This window comes from Mytilus californianus, unplaced genomic scaffold, assembly GCF_021869535.1.
Source record: "Mytilus californianus isolate M0D057914Y unplaced genomic scaffold, xbMytCali1.0.p SCAF_2, whole genome shotgun sequence".
Taxonomy (NCBI): Eukaryota; Metazoa; Mollusca; class Bivalvia; order Mytilida; family Mytilidae; genus Mytilus; species Mytilus californianus.
The window spans coordinates 29,217,604-29,240,858 of record NW_026262668.1 but is presented as its reverse complement, the minus strand read 5'-3'; the positions used below and the strand labels follow the sequence as shown (position 1 = coordinate 29,240,858).

Genomic DNA, 23,255 nt, shown 5'->3' with positions numbered 1-23,255 from the left:
AAGTAGCGTTCAACACCAATCAATTAATTAATCAATCAATCCTTTCTTTTTTAATTCAGACAAGTTTTATTATAAATTTATTTCATTATGAAGTAAATCAAAATATTGTTTTGTTATGTCCTTTTTAGTAATCATCTAGTAAAATCCAGAATCCTCCTAGTACAAATCTGGATATCCTAACTTTTAATGGATTTATTTTATGTTATTATAAATCAGAATTTCGATTTCTACTAGTAGATATTGGAATTCCGATTTGTAATAGGAGGATTCTGGATCATGCTGAATTCTAATTTGTACTGCAATAAGTATATATATTGCATGCTTCTTTCTAATCGAAGTTGAAATAAAGTATACCAGATTTAAAATATCTTGACTTGCATCTAGAAATTGACAATGAGATTTTGTTGAGAACTAAACGACAAAAGTTCCTAATTTTTAAACTTCAATTGTAATGTATCAAATTTCCAGCAGTGCCTGCATATGGGGTATATAGATTCCCGGTTTTTAATGGAGTTCGTATTGCCCAGTCTTTCGTTTATGTAGTGTATTGAAGACTATTTTTGGTTTTTGACATCGAACTATAATAGGTTTTTCTTTGACTTCAAATAGGCGCATGGGGAATGCGCCCCATTTTTCTATAAATTGTTTCATATTTTTTGTTTTAGCAGAAAATATTTTTTAATATTTTAATTTATTTTCTCTTATTTAATGCTTTCTTGTTCTTACACATACGAGATCATACGATATTACAATAACAGTAGTTTAATATGATGCCCCTCTATTCTTATTTTCCACGTATACTCGGGGGCTATTACACTAACATATTAGTCCTAGATATACTATATAAATCCTTGGAAAAAGTGGGATCCATTCCCCAAGCGCCTGAGCAAACGTATACAAAAGATGAATGATATGGTGCCTAGGTTTTATTTTATTGGTAAGCGTCCTGCAAACCAAAAAGATTAAATGTGTAAACAAGACTGCAGTTTCGTAATTTTTGCAATTGACTTCCTACACAGGCTTAATAAATCTGAGCCTGGATATTTGTTAGTATATTTTTGGAATAAAAAGTACTCATTGTCATTTTATAGAGTTTATTGATGTGTCTATACGGTCTTTCACTCATAAATTTAACATAACTATATTGATATGAATAGTCTGCCTTCCAAAAAATAATAAGCTTTTTTAAAATAACTTGTTTGATTCTAAATTTCTTGAAAACCTTTTTTGACACAGAGCTTGAGCTTAACATATTGCATAGACACCCTTTTATTGTTAAATATAAATAAGAAGATGTGGTATGAGTGCCAATGAGACAACTCTCCATCCAAGTCGCAATGTATAAAAAGTAAACAATTATAAGTCAAAGTACGGCATTCAACACGGAGCCTTGGCTCACACCGAACAGCAAGCTATAAAGGGCCCCAAAATGACTAGTGTAAAACAATTCAAGCAGGAAAACCAACGGTCTAATCTATATAAAGAACGAGAAACGAGAAACACTTATGAACCACACCAACAAAGACAACCACTGAACACCAGGCTCCTGACTTAGGACAGGTGCATACAAATGCAGCGGGTTTAAACGTTTTAACATTCACCCTAACCTGAAACAGTAGTGTAACATTACAGCTTAAAAAGACACACTATTTAATATCAATTGAAATGGAAATGAAATAAAAACTGTATGTTGACCTCTTAGATATCTTTTGGATATTTTTGTCCTTGCTTTGCCTTGTTACTCTCATCACTTTTCATGTCTATCACAAAACTATTAACTTCAGATAGACAGACAGATAAATAAAACAATGACTATAAAAGTGCCCAAAATTTCTCAGGAAATATAATACTTTTAATCAAGTCCTCATCTGAGCAGAAATAATAAGATAAGACCAGCAGAATCAATAAAATATTGTTTTATTCATGAACAAGTAATGTTTTCATTTGCTGTAAAATAAAAAATGGCATTACAAAAAACATGAAGTAGATAAATTGATCATCAATTTCAAATAAGCCATGTTTAGATATGATGCTCTAACATCTTAACTAGGTTACCGTAAAAGTTGGCTTTTAACTAAATGTAATCTTCAATTTCAATTTTACACTTAAATTAAAGGGTTATCTTCTTGGGGTTTTGATACATTACATTAGGCAGCAACAAGAAAGCTTATGTTATCTAAAAATATTTTCTGGAATGAAATTTTCCCCAGATCATTTTCCTACTGTGCCATTTACTAAATTTTTTTTTCTCTCTTTGTACATGTTCCGGTGCATTGATCTCACAGAAAAAATCTATTTGGTTTTAACATAAAATTCTATTGATGAATAGTAATATCTTTCGAGAAAAAGAGAGATAATAAAGATTCTCTTCAAAAATAAATATATATTGATTGTTGGTGTTTAAGGCTACTTTTTAGTACTCATAGTTATATCATGGCGACCGGTTTTTATTGGTGGAGGAAGTAGGAGTGTCTGGAGAAAACCAATACCCTTCAGCAGGACAACTGCCAATCCTAGTCAATTTAGATTGGACCTGCTATATCTGGGGTTGGCACTCCACCTCTCTGTTGACAGGCTTGTGATATTGTAGACAATCTTCTTAAACCACTTGGCCACCAATGCCACTAATATATATATACATTTTACTTCAGATGCTGTTAAAATCAACTCCTCTTCATTACTCATTCATTTAATAATATGAATGAACGGAAATCAAGATGCCTCTTATTTTCAAAACACAGAAGCTGTAAATATGTTGTAACAGAACTAAATACATGATGTACCATATTTGAAAACCGTGTACCCATATCAATACATATCAAATTATCATATCTTCAAACATTAAAATAATTTTGTTCATTTTGCAGCATCTATAATTCAGTTTGTAAAAAGAACAATGGAGTTTAGTCAAAATAAAGATTGCCTGTGTGCTTGGTGAACCATAAATACACTTGTTAGCTATCCATTGAGAGAAATAGTAGTTATTTTTAACCAATCAAATAATTGGACAGGCAACAAAATGTTTGACCCGTTTGTTACTATATTAACAAAAGTATTTAAATAATTCATGGTTCACCTATCAAACAAGCTAACTTACTTTTATGTATGAAGCCCACACTTGAATAGTTCAGCTGTAGCAAGAACAAATGAGACTGTTTCATGTAATATTATATATATAACTGTAAGATACTTTTATTAGGCAGTGTATATTGAAAGCAAGAATACAAAAAAATAAAGATAAACAAAAATACAGATCTAATGATCAATATCAAATACAGAGATTAACATAAAATAAATAAACAAAACAAAAATACATACTTTGGGATTCAAATTATAGAAAATAACAACAGAAAGATTTCAAAATCACTTATACGTCAACTTTAATGCCTAGTAAACCAATTGAAAGTTTATTCTTAATATCTCAACTCTATTACTGAACATTGTAAAAAAAAACAATGTTAATACAGGAGGCAAAAAATACCAACTGCTAGGTTTTGTCTACATGAATATCTTGAGATAAAAAAAAATAGTGTAAAAGTTGATTGATAGCTAAATTTCACCCGCTGAATTGAAGAAAAAAAAATGTGAAAAAGTTAACTATCCTGGCAAAATTAAAGATTCTCTTAAAATTCATTTATAAGTTATTAATTGTATGTAGCATAACATATCTTTAAAAAAAAGTTCAAAGCAATTGATAACAATTTTTTTTTTTAGCTTTTTTGTTATCTGTTTCTTTTATCATAATTTTTGATAATATTATCATATACGATACCAACTAATAAAACAAGCAAATTCTATCTTTAAGCTAAATAATTAGGTGTTAAAAGGGGTTAATATTTGGCCAATTTACTTGAAAAGTGATTATGGTTATAAGAATATTCCATATGATTTGATTAACGTTCAGTTTATTACAAAACTACTAACTTTTTCAGTGATAATGCCATACAAACTTATTTTGAACTCACAAAGAAGCATCTCTTTTAGTTTTAAAGAAAGCTATATGAATGATAATATAAGTAATGGAATATTTGCCACTTGACACTAAGCAAACATTCTCCCTTGATTAATCTATTTTTCATAGTCAATGATATAATTTGCGTATTTTTAACTGTTTCTAGCATTTTCTTGAATGGCAAATTCATATGCCACAGTAAAAAGAATTTTTTTTTTTATTCAATCTGACTATTTTGTTAAAAAAAGAAAGGAGTCCATTCCATTAGACTAACAAAATGACTGCTGAATAAGTTGAGAATATCAATTAGAATAAACATAAATACCATCTTGCCACGTCAGACAACACTTAATATAAAAAAGAACATGTGGTATGATTGCCAATGAGACAACTCTCCACAAGAGACCAAATGACACAGAAATTAACAACTATAGGTCACCGTACGGCTTAAGGTTACATTTATTTATTCCAATGAAATTACTTCTGAAGCAAAAATCAATGAAATTATACCCCCTCAGTAACACAATATTATGTACAAATAAATACAAGCTTAACTGGACAGCGTCAAAATTTCAATAAATAGTAAAAACTAACATCTAACAGTAAATAACAAAAAGCCCTTTAATATCACAGAAAATTATGACATAAATACTAAATATATAAATAACAAAGCAATGGAAAAATTAAATAATTAAAAAAATACATGAAAATGGAAATTAATTTAATAAGAGAGTAATGGTTTGGGAGAATCTATACCCTTGTAATATTTGTATAACAGTTGTACTCAATACAACTTTTTTTATGCCGCATAGAGTCAATGCTTGATTTTCCAACTCAAGAAAATAGTTCTTCTACATATCATTTATGATCAAAGTTGTCCTTTTTTTTTAATTTTGAAAAATATTTATGCATATGAAGGGTCTATTTTCTTGTTAAATGTTAATTAAAAGTCTTCAACAAATAATGAAAAAGAACGTTTCAAGATAAATCCTTTTTTTCTTTTTTTTTCTTTTTTTTTAAATACATGTATACAGACATGTGATATAGTTACCCTAAAGAAGGTCTTGTATGATGATTGGTTTTTCATTTTGCACAAGATTAGATTTAGTTCTAATTTAAATCAACCCATGCAAAAAACTCCTACTGTACAATCCTCTATGATTTCCAATGCCAAGTCTGTCTGAAGCATTTTTGCATACAATTATTACAGCATAAATTGATGCAATCAACATTTTATTTTTATGGATTGAATTAATGCAGGGTTTTTCGTATTCGCAGCAGCATTTTTTGTAATTATTTTGTAGAAAAATCAAACTATAAGAAAATAAGCATGGCAATGTCAATTTACAAAAAAAATGTAAAAAAAACATACTACCAAAAACAGTGCTAGTTTTGAATCCTACGCAAGTCAGCAAAAATTATCTAGCACAAAAATCTCTCCTTATATAGTGCTTTTAAAAAATGGATTTTTCTGTAATTTTCTTAAAATCATTTTACAGTTGTCAATTTGAATACTACCAGTATCTATAAGCAAGTTTTACAGAATGAGTTATAAATCTGTTCATCAAATCTCTTGCAACTGGTCAATTATATTGCATCTTGAAAATATCAGGTTTAACACCATAATTTCTTCAGACAAAAATTAGATAAATCTTGTTGTAATTGACCTTAATTGAGTTGCTTCATTTAAACAATGTTAATTTCAATGCATAACAATATTTAAATAGCTCTACATAAAATTCCATTACAGTTAACCAGAAGCAATGAATTTAGTGAACACATGAACATTTTACACTGTAAAAACATACCGAATACCAACAGTTGATTTCAACTGTTACATTAATGCAATGTAGTGTACTGGTAACCTGACTGAACTGAATTCCCTTTAAATTTGAACCTGTCTATATGGAATTGACAACCAGGAAAACCAATTAATATCATATAGTTATTGAACCAGCTTAAACTGATAACCTGTCTATTCTGAGCAAAATCTTCATTTCCTTTGGTTTCACTGTATAATGTATCTAGCCAGTCTTAGTTTTACATTTGTAATGCCAGTTATAACATATAACTTTTTCTTTATCTACTTCCCTTCTTATGAAATGAACTTTAACATTAATGAGCAGAATTTAATATGTCTACCATTTTTTAGAGTCCATGTATTTCTGAACTTCTGTGAAAATTTCATCTACTGTTCCTTCCGCTTTAATCTGAAAAAAAAAATTGTTTACATATCATATTATAAAGATATTTCAAATTATATTTTTCATTCCTGAGAATTTTATCATTAAGGCTGTAAATATACAATATTAGGTCAATGTCAGAAAAATATAAACTTTTTTGTATGAGGCTGAGAAACTGGAGAAAGGCAAGGTTTTGACCAAGCCCCTCCCCATTTCTGTGTCGAATACAAAAAAGTTTATATTTTTCTGACATTGACCTAATATTGTTTTTATACTGCAACTTAAATTAATACATTGATAACTATTTAAATTGTAGGGTAAATTTCAAACTTATTTTAATCCCTAAATGAACCCCTGATTGTGGAAAAAGTGATCCATGATGAAATTGACATTGCACAAAATATAGCTTTGTTACTATATTTAGGAAAAATAAACAACTAGTTGCAGTATAAAGGTATTACCAACCAACAATCTAGTTGAAATACAGATAATGTGCCCAAATTTTGTATAGATCGATCTGGTAATTATTACATCAGCCAATGAAATTTCTGCCTTCAAATTTTTTATGGTGTATATCGATTACGACAAAACCAGATGATCGTAAAAGGTCTTTAAAACAGAAAGTAGAACAGAGTGTTGTCAGATTCTGGTAAGTGAAGCGTGGATACATAATCTGTATTTCAATCAGATTGCCCAACCAAGTAAATCTTTTGCTTAAGTTCTCTCCCTTTAATCCATTTTTAGGTGGATAAAAAACATTAAAAGAAAAACTAATGGTCTATAATAATAGTGTTTAGTTTCTGACAACTATACATTGGTGGGCACATAATATTAGGCAATAAAAAAAAATCTCCCAAGATGATAGTTATAATATTATAAACGTTGTCAATTTTTTGGCAAAAGATGCGCATTTTGACAATTAATGTCTCTTCAGTGATGCTCAAGACCAAAATAATTGATAGCTTGGTAGAAACTAAACCAACAAATTTTCAAATACCATTTATTTTCATCATATTCATGAGTCAAAATAAATATTTGTGAATATATCAAACTTGCATCTTCCCTTATATAACTACAGCAAGATAGTTCAAATTACACAAAAGTAATTCCTGTCAGGTTAACTGGTAATGGCTATATGTGAAATAAAGTATTCACCAAAATGGAGTAAGTTTACAGTACTTGACAGACAACTGTCTAACTGTATCAAAAATAACAAGCATTCTGTGAGTATTGCATGGCAATACATAGTCCCCTACCAGTTACAAATTCATTATAATGGAACGTAATTCTAACTTGATCTATAACTTGTCATGATGTAAACTACATAAAAATATCAAATCAAATTAAATCTTCAAGCATGACGAAAAAAACTGTTGAAAACTGATTATTTAAGTGAATTTTCTATGTCCAAAGACCATAACTCTGCACAAAATTATCAGACTGGAACAAAATTCCAACTTGATCTGTAACTTGTCATGATAAAACTATACTAATTATCAAATCAATATCTTCAAGAATGACAAACAAACCTACCACTAAATTCTTCAAACAATTTACCAAAGAAAAGGAAAAAATCCAAAATGTCATTTTGTCATTTAAAAGTCTTTTAAAAAATTAGTTATTTCCCTTTGAACAGAAATCTACTAATTAATAAGTATTTCATTAAAAATTTAATTCTAGGGAAAGGGCTTTAACTGAACAAAGAGAAAAGCTAAAATCGTGAAAATTGAACTCGACCTGTAACTTGTCATGATAAATCAATAAACCAAATATCAAATTAATATCTTCTAGCACAAAGAAAAAAAGTCTGGAAAACTGATTTGCCGGACTGACAGATGGACAGACAGACAGACCGACAGACAGACAGACAGACGGACGGAGTGCAAACCTAAAGTCCCCTCGACTTCATCGGTAGGGGACTAATAATATTGCTTTGATACAACCTTTATTTAAAAGTAAAGAAAATGCAATATTGTTTGATTGCATTTATTATTGCAATGTTGAGTAATGGAAAAAATGCGAATTTACAAACTGCTATTTCAGGAAATGTTGCAAGCAATATTTATTACTGTGAAACATATCCTGTTGCAATTTTCCCATCAGTAAAAACATCAAAATAATTTCTGAATTTACAGTACACAAAAAGGGAAATAGCTCTAACTGAAGTTGAATTTCAAAAATAAGAAACAAGGGACAAACTTACTATGTTACTTTTATCTTTATAATGATCAATCAATGGTTTTGTTTGGTTATGGAAGGTTTCTAAACGTTTTTTAATTGTCTCTTCATTATCATCTACACGGCCACTTGTCTTTCCACGTTCCAACAATCTTTGTGTCATAGTGTCGTCTGATACTTCAAAATACAGTACACCAGTACACCCTGCCACCTACAAATGCAAATAAGGTCCATTAGTGACATGAATGAAAAGTAAAGTCAATTATTATTAATAATTCCAATTACTGATCAATTATCATAATCTTATCTAATTTATTCATAATTTTATGTCATTTAAAAAAAAAAACTAAAAAACCTGCCACATTCTTCAAATGCCTGTCCCAAGTCAGGAGCCTGTAAGTCAGTGGTTTTATTTGGTTCATGTCTGTCATATTTGTTTTTTGTAATTGTATTGTTATTAATCAGTCTGTTAATTTTCTTGTTTGAATTTTTCCACAATTGTCATTTCTGGGCCTTTTATAGCATTAGCTGACTATACAGTATGAATTTATCTCATTGTTTAAGGCAGTGTTCTCCCCAGGGCCTTTTAGCATCATGGTAATGTGATGCTATATTTTTTTAATGTGATGCTATCTGAAGTGGTTTTGTATAGGTTGTGTTATGGATGTGATGCTATAATATTTAGAAACAAGATGGTTTTTCAAATTTCCCTGTTTACCAGAATGGTATATGAAATATCTTGGGAGAACACTGGTTTAAGGCCCTACTGTGAACTATAATTGCCTACATTCATGTCATTTGAACTCTGGTGGAAAGTAGTCTCATTGGCAATCATACCACATCTCCTTATTTTTATAAGGGTGCATATGCTGATATGTCTTGCCTACTTTACTGATCATGATTGAATTTATATCATATAAACTTAACATGATCAATATATGATCCATGTAAATGAGGTCAAGGTCAAATGAACCTTGCCAGCTGATGGACATGTAAACTTTATAACCATTGCATGCACCAAATATGGTTAACATATATATATATTGCTTCAAATATCTGAGAAACAAACCAAACCACAAAAACTTAACATTGACAAATAAATCATAAAAAAATGAGGTCAATGTCAAATGAACCCTGCCAGACAACATGTACAAAGTACAATAATTCCATACACCAAATATATATATTTCACCCAATGCTCATAGTATCCAATAAACAGATCTGACCATGAAAAATAAACATTGTCCAATACAAAATGAAAATATGGTCAAGTTCAGATAACTCTGCCAGGTGGGCACATACTCCTTACAATCATTACATACACCAAACACATTTCAGCCACTGCTTAGTATCTGAGTAACAGATCTAGCCATGAAAACTAAACATTGACCAATGCACCATGAAAATATGGTCAAGGTCAGATGAACTCTGCCAGGTTGACAAGAACACTTTGCAATCATTCCATACACCGAATAGACTTATTGCTTAAAGTATCTTAAAATTGGGCCTAAGCCCTTATTTAGAAAACCTAACATTTAGAAATAAACCATGAAAACGGGATCAAGGTCAAAATTCCTACTAGACAAACATGGACATATTACAAGCAATCCATGTACCAAATAATGTTAACCTATCGATTGTAGTATCTTAGATATGAATATGGATTTGATCACAAAAACTTAACCTTGATCACTGGTTTGAAATGATGTCAAGGTCAGCAGAACCCTATCTGATGGAAATGTAGACTTGCAAGGATCAAATATACCAAATATGGGTGTACTATTACTCATAACTAATGAGAAATTGACAATGTAAAAAAAACTATTTTTTAAGCAGTGGCTGAACAATGGAAATGAGGTCAAGGGCAACAGACATGTGAAATATGAAACTTCAGAACATAAGGCATCTGTATACAATGTATTTAGTAACCAAGTCTTCTACCTTCTGATATATAGTACAGTGTGTAAATTGTACACTTGACAATCACCAACAAAATATTCAGTTCTGAAGGGGTTTATTTAGACAGGCATCACTATACTTCAAAACCTGAATTTATTTGTGATTTTGGGGCCTTTTATAGCTGACTATGCGGTATGGGCTTTGCTCATTGTTGAAGGTCGTACGGTGACCTATAGCTGTTAATTTCTGTGTCGTTTGGTCAATTGTGGAGAGTTGTCTCATTGGCAATCATACCACATCTTCTTTATCATATTATTTACCAATTCTTTACCAATAAAGAACATTTTCATGAATATTCATTTTAGCATCTCTTCTGATAAACAAATACTACGTTATCTCCATATTTGAGCAGGATCTGCTTACCCCTCTGGAGCACCTGAGATTACCCCCAGTTTTTGGTGGTGTTTGTGTCACTCAGTCTAGTTTTCTATGTTGTTTTCTATGTTGTGTTTTGTGTACTGTTGTTTGTCTGATGGTCTTTTTTCTTTTTTAGCCATAGCGTTGTCAGTTTATTTTTCTACTTTTGAGTTTGAATGTCCCTTTGGTATCTTTCGCCTCTCTTTTATCAAAACATCCATAAACCAAAATAATGCACAAATTAATAGGATAACACTACAATACCTCTTTTTCAAATCTTTCTCCTTGTTCCAATTCTCTAGGATATCCATCAATGAGGAAACATTTAACTCCTTCTGAGACTTTTTTCTCCATAGCATCTCTGAGTAAAGCTAATACCTCATCCTACAATAAAAACATATAGAGTTATCTCCCCTACTATTTATATATAATGATCTTTCCTTTTCTCTTTTTTTTAAAGTCATCATTCTGCAAAACAAAATTATACAGGGATAAATTCAGTAAAAAAATATAACCCATAGAGGACAACATTTTTTGGGGAGAGCTTTCTTGATAACACTCCACTGATTGGTAGATGTTTGTAATGAATATTTTTTAGATTAAATAAAAAAAATATATGTTGAAGCACTTAAATATTTTACTTTAGGGTTAAAAAGTATTAGTCAGTGTAGGAATTTACTGCAAATCTACAGTGTTTGTAAACAAGGCCATGTAAATGGCCCAAAAATGCTGCATGACCCTATGCTTTGATTAATGCAAAAGTTGGGGCTACATTTGTACTTTAATGAATAATACATGTATATGAAAGCTTGTGATTTCTAAAGGTAAACCAGGTATAAATTTAATTCAAGAGATAGGTTTGCATTAAAGTCAATGGGAGATTTTTATTACTGAATTTACCCTTATAAGTCTTTTGAAGAACCAATATGTTTAGGTTACTTCCTTTACAAACTAGAGTTATCTCCCATACATCATACTATTTTTCAAATTGGCAGTTTTCATAAAATTTGTTTACTTTGAACAAAAGGAGATAAGGGGTATAAGACAGTGAGACAGTGAGACAGCAACCCAATGACACAATAAACAAAATATTTTTACAATCTTGTTGCATTTGTAGCAAAGTTTGAATGGAGTTAAAAGATAGAAATAAAAAAAATGAATGAAAAAAGAACATACATAACTTGGATAAGACATAGTTATTCAAATTTAATTTACTGGATAAGACATAGTTATTCAAATTTAATTTACTTTTCTCTTCTTCATGTAACCTGTTTTTCATAATTTGTTTATGTGTCAAGAGCACCTCATCAAATCTGCAAAATGTTTACATTTTTTACATTATTTTTTTTTTAAATTGTGATATTATATTATCATTTCTTGCACAAATACATAGTTTTACACTTATTTGCACAAATATTCAAAATGTCTACAATTGTTACATGCAAAATATTATGTGATGAAATAAATTTATACAGTCAATTTTAACGGTATAATTATATCTGCACTACACATTTTATAACAAAAAGACTGACCAAGTAGAGCAATTAATAGACCTCAGCCCTCCCCTCTGGCAATGCAGGTACAAATTTATTCTGTACCTTCAAATATCTCCAAGTCATATATATATATAATCATTTTGATGGCATACATTTTATAATCACAATCTTTTTTATCAGGGTGTGAATTTTGCTGTGTTCAACGAAACAAATTGCATCGGTACAATGTAAGTTTTGTCATCATACACATCCTTTGAATGTTAATGTCACTTTTGAGCTTCATATAAAATTTATTAACTCAAATGCTTATCCCCACTTAATGTTTGCTTTTCATTGAAAAATCAGTTTCTGAAGTTACTAGAGACATACAGTATTTCATCATAAATATATCATATATGTGTTTTTAATATTTGGCACTTCACCTTCAATTAAATTTCATTTTTTGATGTTTACCTTTAAGGCTTTAATAAAAAATATCAAATTATAAAATTTTTGATTTATTTTCATTATCCTTACTACATGTACTATATCTTAAAAGCTTTGGATTGATAATTTAAAAGCCATGGATAGTGTACACAAAATATATTGTTGGTACATGTATATGCATTCTATGTGTACACCCTATGTTTTGAAGGATGTTTACCTGTTTCAGCGTTATCAAAAAGGTGTGACTCAGAAAATTATAAAAATCACAGTCAACCACAGACCAGCAATTGTAATGTGTAAATGACAATATCTGTTGCAAGATTTTATCTTAGGTTTGTCATGACTTAGAAAAAATCTACTTGGGTATTTAAAGGTTCTTTATTTTGATTTCAAACACCCACACATTTGTCTTTTCAGTATATGCCAGTGGAAATTTCTAATTACTCCATGTGCCTTGAAAATTAAAATATCAGCTTTTTTAAAAGCCCCTAAGATCAATGAATGGTACAGCCCTCTAAAGGAAAAAAACCGTCAGGATCCGTGAATTTTAAGGACACCACTCCTGAAGTGGTGAAATTATCAAAACCAAACATTTCCTGGTAATTTTTAGAGGAAAAGTTGTTTCACTGAAGAAAATCTTTAGAATTTATTCTCTGTTTTTCGGAAACATGAGATTGTGGTGAGCTGCAGTAAAATTTTCATGCACATATAGTACCGTGGATTAATTTAATTTCGTGGATACCAATTTTTGTTGATTGAGGACAACTTGCTTTTTTGTGGATATTTGATTTTGAAGTTTTGCCAAAGTCTGCATACAAGCCTATAATTCTTTGAACATATAAATTCAATGGTTCACCTGTACTAGAGAAATCCACAAAAATTGTTATTCCACGAATAAGGATGAATCCACAGTAATAGAAAGGAAGTAATGCAAAAATTGATTTGCGTCAATACTTGCTGTTGTACATAAATAAAATCAAAATTATCACAATTAGAATGATCAGTACATTTTACTTTTAACTGCTGTTACCATCTAAAAATTACTTACTAAGGGAACCAGTTCACCTTTCTCCATTATTTCATTAAGACGCTTTCCTCGGTCAGATTCTGACTGGACCTCAGCTCGGAGTAAATCTCCTGAAGACAAGTGACAGAAGCCATACTTCTCAACAATCTTTGCACATTGTGTACCTTTACCACTTCCTGGGCCACCTAAATAATAAAAAAAATAATTGTATATATTACTTAATTCCTTTTGGACACACATAAAAAGAGTTGGGTCACAATAAAACTTGTTTTACACCACCACAGATTAACTTGATGGTCCTATGGGGGCAAAAAAACCTTGTCAGAGCTTGTCTATGTTTATTTCTAAATGTTTTTTGGGTTTTTTTTTTAAGGATCTTGGTGTTAATGGCAGATGTTTGGTGTTAATGGCAGATATTTAGTGTTAATGGCAGATATTTGGTGTTAATGGCAGATATTTGGTAGTCTCTGTTAAATGTATTCAAAACTTGCATTAGACTCCAGAGATTAAGAACTTATCATATGGTTTACACCCCAAACCAAAATAGCAAGCATTAATTGCAAGCATTGCAGCATGGCAATCATCCTGCAATCAAACTGTGATTATCCTGCAATCAAACCTCAATCATCCTGCAATCAAACTCAATCATCCTGCAATAAAACTACAATCATCCTGCAATCAAACCTCAATCATCAGGCAGTCAAACTACAATCATCCTGCAATCAAACTACAATCATCCTGCAATCAAACTGCAATCAAACTACAATCATCCTGCAATCAAACTGTGATTATCCTGCAATCAAACTGTGATTATCCTGCAATCAAACCTCAATCATCCTGCAATCAAACTCAATCATCCTGCAATAAAACTACAATCATCCTGCAATCAAACTACAATCATCCTGCAATCAAACTGCAATCAAACTACAATCATCCTGCAATCAAACTACAATCATCCTGCAATCAAACTGCAATCAAACTACAATCATCCTGCAATCAAACTACAATCAAACTACAATCATCCTGCAATCAAACTACAATCATCCTGCAATCAAACTGCAATCATCCTGCAATCAAACTGCAATCAAACTACAATTATCCTGCAATCAAACTACAATCATCCTGCAATCAAACTACAATCATCCTGTAATCAAACTACAATCATCCTGCAATCAAACTGCAATCGTACTACAATCATCCTGCAATCAAACTGCAATCAAACTACAATCATCCTGCAATCAAACTATAATCATCCTGCAATCAAACTGTGATTATCCTGCAATCAAACCTCAATCATCCTGCAATCAAACTGTGATTATCCTGTAATCAAACCTCAATCATCCTGCAATCAAACCTCAATCATCCTGCAATCAATCTAACTACAATCATCCTGCAATCAAACTACAATCATCCTACAATAAAACTACAATCATCCTGCAATCAAACCTCAATCATCCTGCAATCAAACCTCAATAATCCTGCAATAAAACTACAATTATCCTGCAATCAAACCTCAATCATCCTGCAATCAAACCTCAATCATCCTGCAATCAAACTCAATCATCCTGCAATAAAACTACAATCATCCTGCAATCAAACCTCAATGATCAAACCTCAATCATCCTGCAATCAAACCTCAATCATCCTGCAATCAAACTCAATCATCCTGCAATAAAACTACAATCATCCTGCAATCAAACCTCAATGATCAAACCTCAATCATCCTGCAATAAAAACACAATCTAATGAAATTGTAGTTTTCTTGCACAACCATTCTGCACAATTCCAATTACTGTAAAATTGCAAGCATGCAGCATGCAAAACATGATTGTGGCATGCAGAATGATCACAGTTTGATTGCAGGATGATCACAGATTGATTGCAGTTTGATGACAGGATGATCACGGTTTGATTGCAGTTTGATTGCAGTTCAATTACAGGATGATCACAGTTTGATTGCAGGATGATTGTGGTTCGATTACAGGATGATCACAGTTTGATTGGAGAATTATCACAGTGGCATGTCAAATTACTCTGCATGAATTCTACAAGGTAAATGTATCTTCCTGCTATTTCTATACATCAGAAAAAGGGTATTGCTACTAACCATTACAGTACTAGTCTTTTGTGGAAGACAAAATGTTGACTTCAAGATGGCAGTTTTTTTTTGTGTGTTGTTGTGCTGTTGTCTTGGGTTTTTTTTTTTGCTAATGTGTTGATGGATGATCAGTATTGATATTATTAACTGCTTTATAAACTTAAACAATAATTTCATCAATGTGAAAAATTACAAAAAAAACTTTGCAAGTTTTTCTTGATCTGACTTATAAATAGAAAACAAAAACCTGCTTCAAATTTTGTTAGCAATGAGCAAAATTATCTGACTGGCAGCTGACATAAAACAATGACATCTGACATTAAAACAGATGAGAGTTTAATTATTATAGATTGATCAGTTTTTTTGTTAAAATTGTTTTATCCATTAAATTCTGACGAGTGTTGCTAGGAATCTGGCATTGTATCAAATGCAGTTGGATTTGACAAACTGTGACTGCTAAAAGTTACTGAAATGTATAACATAAACAATAACAACAAAAAAGTTAAGTCATAAATGTCAAGACAAGAAAACCAGCAATTCGTTTATCTATTTATCACTCAATTTACATCTTAGCATTTGGCATTCCTGCTGATCTTTCATCTTTACTGTCATGACTGTTATTATATAACATAATTCTTTACATTATTTACTTTTGTAACCATTACTTTTTGGGGGGATCTAAAATAAAGGAGAGTCTGGATAGGGGATCTAAAATAAAGGAGAGTCTGGATAGGGGGATCTTGGTTCTGTATCCATTAATCATTTTAGCTATTTTCATGTCCTTCATTCTTTATTGGTCTGCCTATAATTCTCTGTTCTTTATTTTTTTGGCCTATTTTCTCAATGTTTTGCCTATTACTCTCTGTTCTTTATATTTTAACACCACATAATTCTCTGTTCTTTATATTTCAGCATTCACATAATTCTCTGTTCTTTTTTTTTTTGGCCTATTTTCTCAATGTTTTGCCTATTACTCTCTGTTCTTTATATTTTAACACCACATAATTCTCTGTTCTTCACTTTTTTTCCCCATTGTTCTCTTTTCTGTACTTCCCATCCAAAGCCAAATGGAGATGACTTTATTTTGATTGTTGTATTGAACACAATATTGAATGAAGATGACAGTAGTTATTTTAACAGGCAAATGTTAAAATGTATGTATATGTACCTGGTATATAAGATGTGATGATGTGAGAAAAATTTTACCTGTAAAAAGTTATACATCAGGTATTCTGATTAAAGGATAAAAATGGTAAAAAGGGATTATCATCTGCTAAATTGAGATGTAAGACTTTGAACAACCCATTAATTAGTGTCATACTAGAATAATTGTAACTGAAATTGAGCTCAATTATAGTCAGGTGAATCTAACTGCAGTTTGCATATGATCTCCACATATGTATTGTAAAATTTTCAGACTTATGTACATTTTTATTCAAAATCAAAAATGCGGTTTTATTGTCTTATAAAACATTTTGGTCTTTTGGGAAAAGAAAACAAGAGTGCACACGCTGAAATGCCTCGCCTACTATACTGACCATTGATTTTATGTTGATAGTCCTAGTTATAAAGTTTTACTACAAGTACCACATTAACATTTATGATCCAAGAAAATGAGTTCAAGGTCAGATAAATCAAGCTGGAAATACATGTACACCTTTGTTACAATCATTCCATACAGCTAATATAGATGACCTATTGCTCACAGTATAAAAGAAAGAGACCAAACCATGGAAATTTTACATTGACCAATAAACCATGACAATGAGGTCAAGGTCAGATGAACCCTGCCAGACAGACATGTACACCTTAAAATCATTCCATGCATCAAATATAGTTGACCTATAAATGAACCATAACAAGCATTCTGTGAGTATTGCATGGCAATACATAGTCCCCTACCGGTTACAAATTCATTGTAATGGAACAAAATTCTAACTTGATCTATAACTTGTCATGGTGTAAACTACATAAAAATATCTAGTCAAAATCTTCAAGATGAAAAAACTGTTGAAAACTGATTATTTAAGCGAATTTTCTATGTCCAAAGACCATAACTCTGCACAAAATTATCAGACTAGAACAAAATTCCAACTTGATCTGTAACTTGTCATGATAAAACTATATACTAATTATCAAATCAATATCTTCAAGAAAGACAAACAAACCTACCACTAAATTCTTCAAACAATTTACCAAAGAAAAGGAAAAAAAAGCCAAAATGTCATTTTGTCTTTTAAAAATCTTTTAAATAAAAATGAGTTATTTCCCTTTGAACAGAAATCTACTAATTAATAAGTATTTCATCATAAATTTAATTCTAGGGAAAGGGGTTTAACTGAACAAAGAGAAAAGCTAAAATCATGAAAATTTAACTTGACCTGTAACTTGTCATGATAAATCAATAAACCAAATATCAAATCAATATCTTCAAGCACTAAGAAAAAAAGTCTGGAAAACTGATTTGCCGCACTGACAGATGGACAGACAGACAGACAGACAGACAGACAGACGGACAGACAGACAGACAGATGGACAGACAGATGGACAGAGTGCAAACCTAAAGTCCCCTTCGACTTCGTCAGTAGGGGACTAAAAATGAGGTCAAGGTCAAACAAAACTTGCCAGACTGACATGTACATCGTAAAATATTTACATACACCAAATATAGTTGACCTATTGCATACAGCAATGTACAGTATTAGAAAAACAGTCCAAAACACCAAAACTTAACTTTTGCCACTGAACCATGAAAATGAGGTCAAGGTCAGATGACACCTGCCAGTTGGACATGTACACCTTACAATCATTACATACACCAAATATAGTAGACCTATTGCTTGTAGTATCTGAGATATGGACTTGACAACAAAAAACTTAACCTTGTTCACTGATCCATGAAATGAGGTCGAGGTTAAGTAAAAACTGTCAGACAGACATGAGGACCTTGCAAGGTACACACATACCAAATATAGTTATCCTATTACTCATATTAAGAGAGAAATTAACATTACAAAAAATCTTTACTTTTTTTTCAAGTAGTCACTGAACATGCTGAACCATGAAAATGAGGTCAAGGACAATGGACATATGACAGATGGAAACTTCATATCATAAGGCATCTATATACAAAGTATAAAGCATCCAGGTCTCCTACCTTCTGAAATATTAAGCCTTTAAGAAGTTAGTTAATGCCGCCGCCACGGCTGCCGCTGCCGGATCACTATCCCTATGTCGAGCTTTCTGCAACAAAAGTCGCAGTCTTGACAAAAATGATAAATTAAGTAAAGTCAAATCTTCAAAGTGGACTTTCATAAGGGACTTACCAGTGAACATGCACATGGTGAAGAAGACTAATTATTATGGTGTCTTGTTGTAGTAAGACTTTTCAAATATTAGATGTTAAAAATAGGACCTGCTTTCAATATTTGTATTTGTTGCTCAATCTTTGTTTTTTATACAGTATTTCAATGTTTGTTTGATATAGAAATAAGAAGATGTGGTAATAGGTATGATTGCCAATGAGGCAACTCTCCACCAGAGACCAAATGACATAGAATTTAACAACTATAGGTCACCGTACTGCCTTCAACAATGAGAAAGACCCACAACGTATACTCAGCTATAAAAGGCCCAGAAATGACAAATGTATAACAATTCAAATGAGAAAACTTACAGCCTGATTTATGCACAAAACAATGAACGAAAAACAAATATGATACACAGCAACAAAGGACAACCACTGAGTTACAGGCTCCTTATATGGGACAGGCACATATGGAATGTGTCGGGGTTAAACATGTTTGCTGGCACGTCAAACCCTCCCCCTTACCTGGGACAGTAGTGTAACAGTACAACATAAGAACAAACTGTAAAAATTAGTTGAAAATGGCTTATTCTGTTACTCATCTGATCGATACAAAGCAGAAAGACATTTAACAAAAACACAGACCCAATTGTTTGTTTGTTTGTCTAATTTGGGTTGTTTGTTCTTATCGCCCTCGTGAGTCCTTTTCCCTTATTTTTCCAGATATGACTCCAAATACCTATTTTGAACAGTTGTTGGACATCTCCCCTTTTTTACCATCATTTAATGTTAATGGTGCTTTGAGAGTTCAATTTTATGACCACTTTCTTACATGGGTTCAATGTAATGCATAAAAATAGGATATTTCCTTTTTGGATATAATTGTTTTATGGGAGAAAAGTTAAGAAACTATTTTGCAATGTTCTCAATGACGTTTATCTTACCTAATGTACTTTGGGTATGAAGTAATATTACTCATGTTGAAAAAATTAAAAACAACATTTGATTGATAGGTTAATTGATGGCTGCTTAACATCTAGTGGCAAATATAATATGCATATTAAAGACACATACATCATGTTACATATCAAAAGCATGATTGAATGGTTATCCTATCATCTAATGTCATGAATGTTAATTAATTGAGTAAAGCAACATGTCACACTTTTAATATTGTGAAAATATACTAAGATTTTTATAAAAAATTTGCAAATTTTAAACACAAACAACTCTTTAAATTATCATCAAATAATATAACTTGAAAGTGGATGGAAATGAGTCTTCCCAGAGGCAGGAAATTCTATTTCTCTATTGAGAGATATAGCATAAGACAGAGTTTAAAGACTTCTAGGAAAAAAGGGAGGCTTCCACATATATAAATCTGAGAAGTTGACAAATGTCACTTACATCAGCTACAGGTATAGTATTTATCAAGTTATTTTTAGATGATGAACATTTATACAGACTATTTATAGGATATATATTGTAAGCACACACCATGTTGTTTACAGGTATCGTAGGACGACAGTAAATTACTGCTATAATGTATAAATATTTTATTACTTTAACTAAAACCAGTTTAAAGTTATTTGTATAGATAATCAATGATAATTGCTCAAACTGACACTTAATAAATGTGAAGAATTTTTACCCTCCTGTAATTGTTTAATTCTGCATTTTTATCAATAATTTCACAAATTGCTTTGAAGAGTTTTACGTTTTTTCCTCTTTATTACATATACTTCAAGTTCTTTGAAATGCAATTATTTTGTCAATAATCCAAGAAATATTCATGATATTTTAATCTCTCTGAATATACACTTACCAATAACGAATAGAACTTTAGCATCCTTTAATCCACCTGTGGACTTCTCTTTCTGCTTGGAAGCTAAAGAAGATAAAAATAGAATCAATAAATTCCAATAAATCAGCTGATTAGAGATCAATAATTAGACCTTAACAGATCAATACACACCAATACACCCCATGGTTGTCCTGAAGATGATCAATCTATTCTAACTGAGAGGGAAGGTGGAGTCAATGACCTTCACCCTGTAACACTAACCTATAGTAATAGTACAACCTGTCCACCCTTTAGCTACTAATAGAACAATCCTGTCTATGAAACTTGTGAGTCATGCATTTTTTCAGTATAATAACTTGTCTTATATTTTCTGTTGCTATGGTAATAATGCAACAACAAAAACAAAGTGCTTTTACTACAAACCAGAAAATATTTTGTCAGTTGTTTTGGTTACAAGAAATTGTTTAATACATTACAAAGGATCATGTGATGTAAAGTACCTGCTTTAGGAAATTGTGTGATGAATGCAAACATGATACGCATAGAATTAAAGCAACTCAGAAATTTTTACATGTAAAGCAACATTTTGATACATTAATTCAAGTGTGTTTTATACCCTTTTCAGTACACAATAAATTAGCATAGAAACCAGATAAGTAAATAACTTGCTAGTGATTATGAAATCAATTTACTATATAAATTCAGAAATTATCGAGAGGTTTTTATTAATGCGAATAATGTGACTGGGTGAGTTTCGCAATAATAAGAACTCACATTCTGATATCTGATACATATACATGATATATGTATACAGTTTAACATAAAATTGCAATAATTTATCTCACTATCCATTCTTCAAAAAATTGTAATAATATATGCACAAGTAATTTCTGAATTTATAATAATTTACAAAATCTGCAAAAATTTGCAGTAAATTAATTCCTGAAATTTATTTAAATACAATGAAAAATGGGGTGAATCATAAAAAAACAAGAGTGCACACGCTGAAATGTCTCGCCTTCTTTACTAATCATTTATATTATGTTGATAGTCCTAAATATAAAGCTTTATTACAACTGTCACATAAACTTAACATTAACCAAGTAAACTAAACATTGACCAATGAACCATGAAAATGAGGTCAAGGTCAGATGAACCATGCTAGGCAGGCATGTACAGCTAACAATTCTTCCATACAACAAAGATAGTTGACCTATTGTTTATAGTTTAAGAAAAACAGACCAAAACACAAAAACTTAACACTGAGCAATGAACCTAGAAAATGAGGTCAAGGTCAAATAAAACCTGCCTGACTGACATATAGATCATAAAATATTTCCATACACCAAATATAGTTGAACTATTGCATATAGTATTAGAAAAAAAGACCAAAACTCAAAAACTTAACTTTGACCACTGATCCATGAAAATGAGGTCAAGGTCAGATGACACCTGCCAGCTAGACATGTACACCTTACAATCATTCCATACACCAAATATAGTAGACCTATTGCATACAGTATAAGAAAAACAGACCAAAACACAAAAACTTAACACTGAGCAATGAACCTTGAAAATGAGGTCAAGGTCAAATAAAACCTGCATGACTGACATACAGATCATAAAATATTTCCATACAACAAATATAGTTGAACTATTACTTATAGTATTAGAAAAAAAGACCAAAACTCAAAAACTTAACTTTGACCACTGAACCATGAAAATGAGGTCAAGGTCAGATGACACCTGCCAGCTAGACATGTACACCTTACAATCATTCCATACACCATTTATAGTTGACCTATTGCATATAGTATTAGAAAAAAAGACCAAAACTCAAAAACTTAACTTTGACCACTGAACCATGAAAATGAGGTCAAGGTCACATGACACCTACCAGTTGGACATGTACACCTTACAATCATTCCATATACCAAATATAGTAGACCTACTGCTTATAGTATCTGATATATGGACTTGACCATGAAAACTTAACCTGGTTCACTGATCCATGAAATGAGGTCGAGGTCAAATGAAAATTGTCTGATGGGCATGAGGACCTTGCAAGGTACGCACATACTAAATATAGTTATCCTATTACTCATAATAAGAAAGAAATTAACATTACAAAAAATGTTGACTTTTTTTTCAAGTAGTCACTGAACCATGAAAATGAGGTCAAGGACATTGGACATATGACAGACGGAAACTTCGTAACATAAGGCATCTATATACAAAGTATGAAGCATCCAGGTCTTCTAGCTTCTAAAATATAAAGCTTTTAAGAAGTTAGCTAACGCCGCCGCCGCCGCCACCGTAACCGCCGCCGCAGCTGCCTAATCACTATCCCTATGTAGAGCTTTCTGCGACAAAAGTCGCAGGCTTGACAAAAACCATAACCCCCCCCCCCCCCCCCCCCAAATAATAATAATAATAAAGGACTTAATGAATGAAAAAAAAAGAATATA

At 31.4% G+C, this 23,255-nt stretch overlaps 1 protein-coding gene across 4 annotated transcripts in view; it reads right to left on the bottom strand.

Moving 5' to 3' along the window:
* Nucleotides 1-1,900: 1,900 nt before the first annotated feature.
* Nucleotides 1,901-23,255, bottom strand: part of LOC127729661 (adenylate kinase isoenzyme 5-like) — a 59,315-nt gene continuing 37,960 nt past the window's right edge. For all 4 annotated transcript variants that reach the window (XM_052237511.1, XM_052237509.1, XM_052237510.1 and 1 more), the window contains 5 exons: nt 20,809-20,871; nt 13,600-13,763; nt 10,894-11,013; nt 8,339-8,524; nt 1,901-6,162 (listed from right to left, as the gene is read on the bottom strand). In XM_052237511.1, the coding sequence (XP_052093471.1) occupies nt 6,091-6,162; nt 8,339-8,524; nt 10,894-11,013; nt 13,600-13,763; nt 20,809-20,871 (605 nt within the window). In that variant the 3' untranslated portion in view covers nt 1,901-6,090. The remainder of the gene's footprint in view (nt 6,163-8,338; nt 8,525-10,893; nt 11,014-13,599; nt 13,764-20,808; nt 20,872-23,255) is intronic.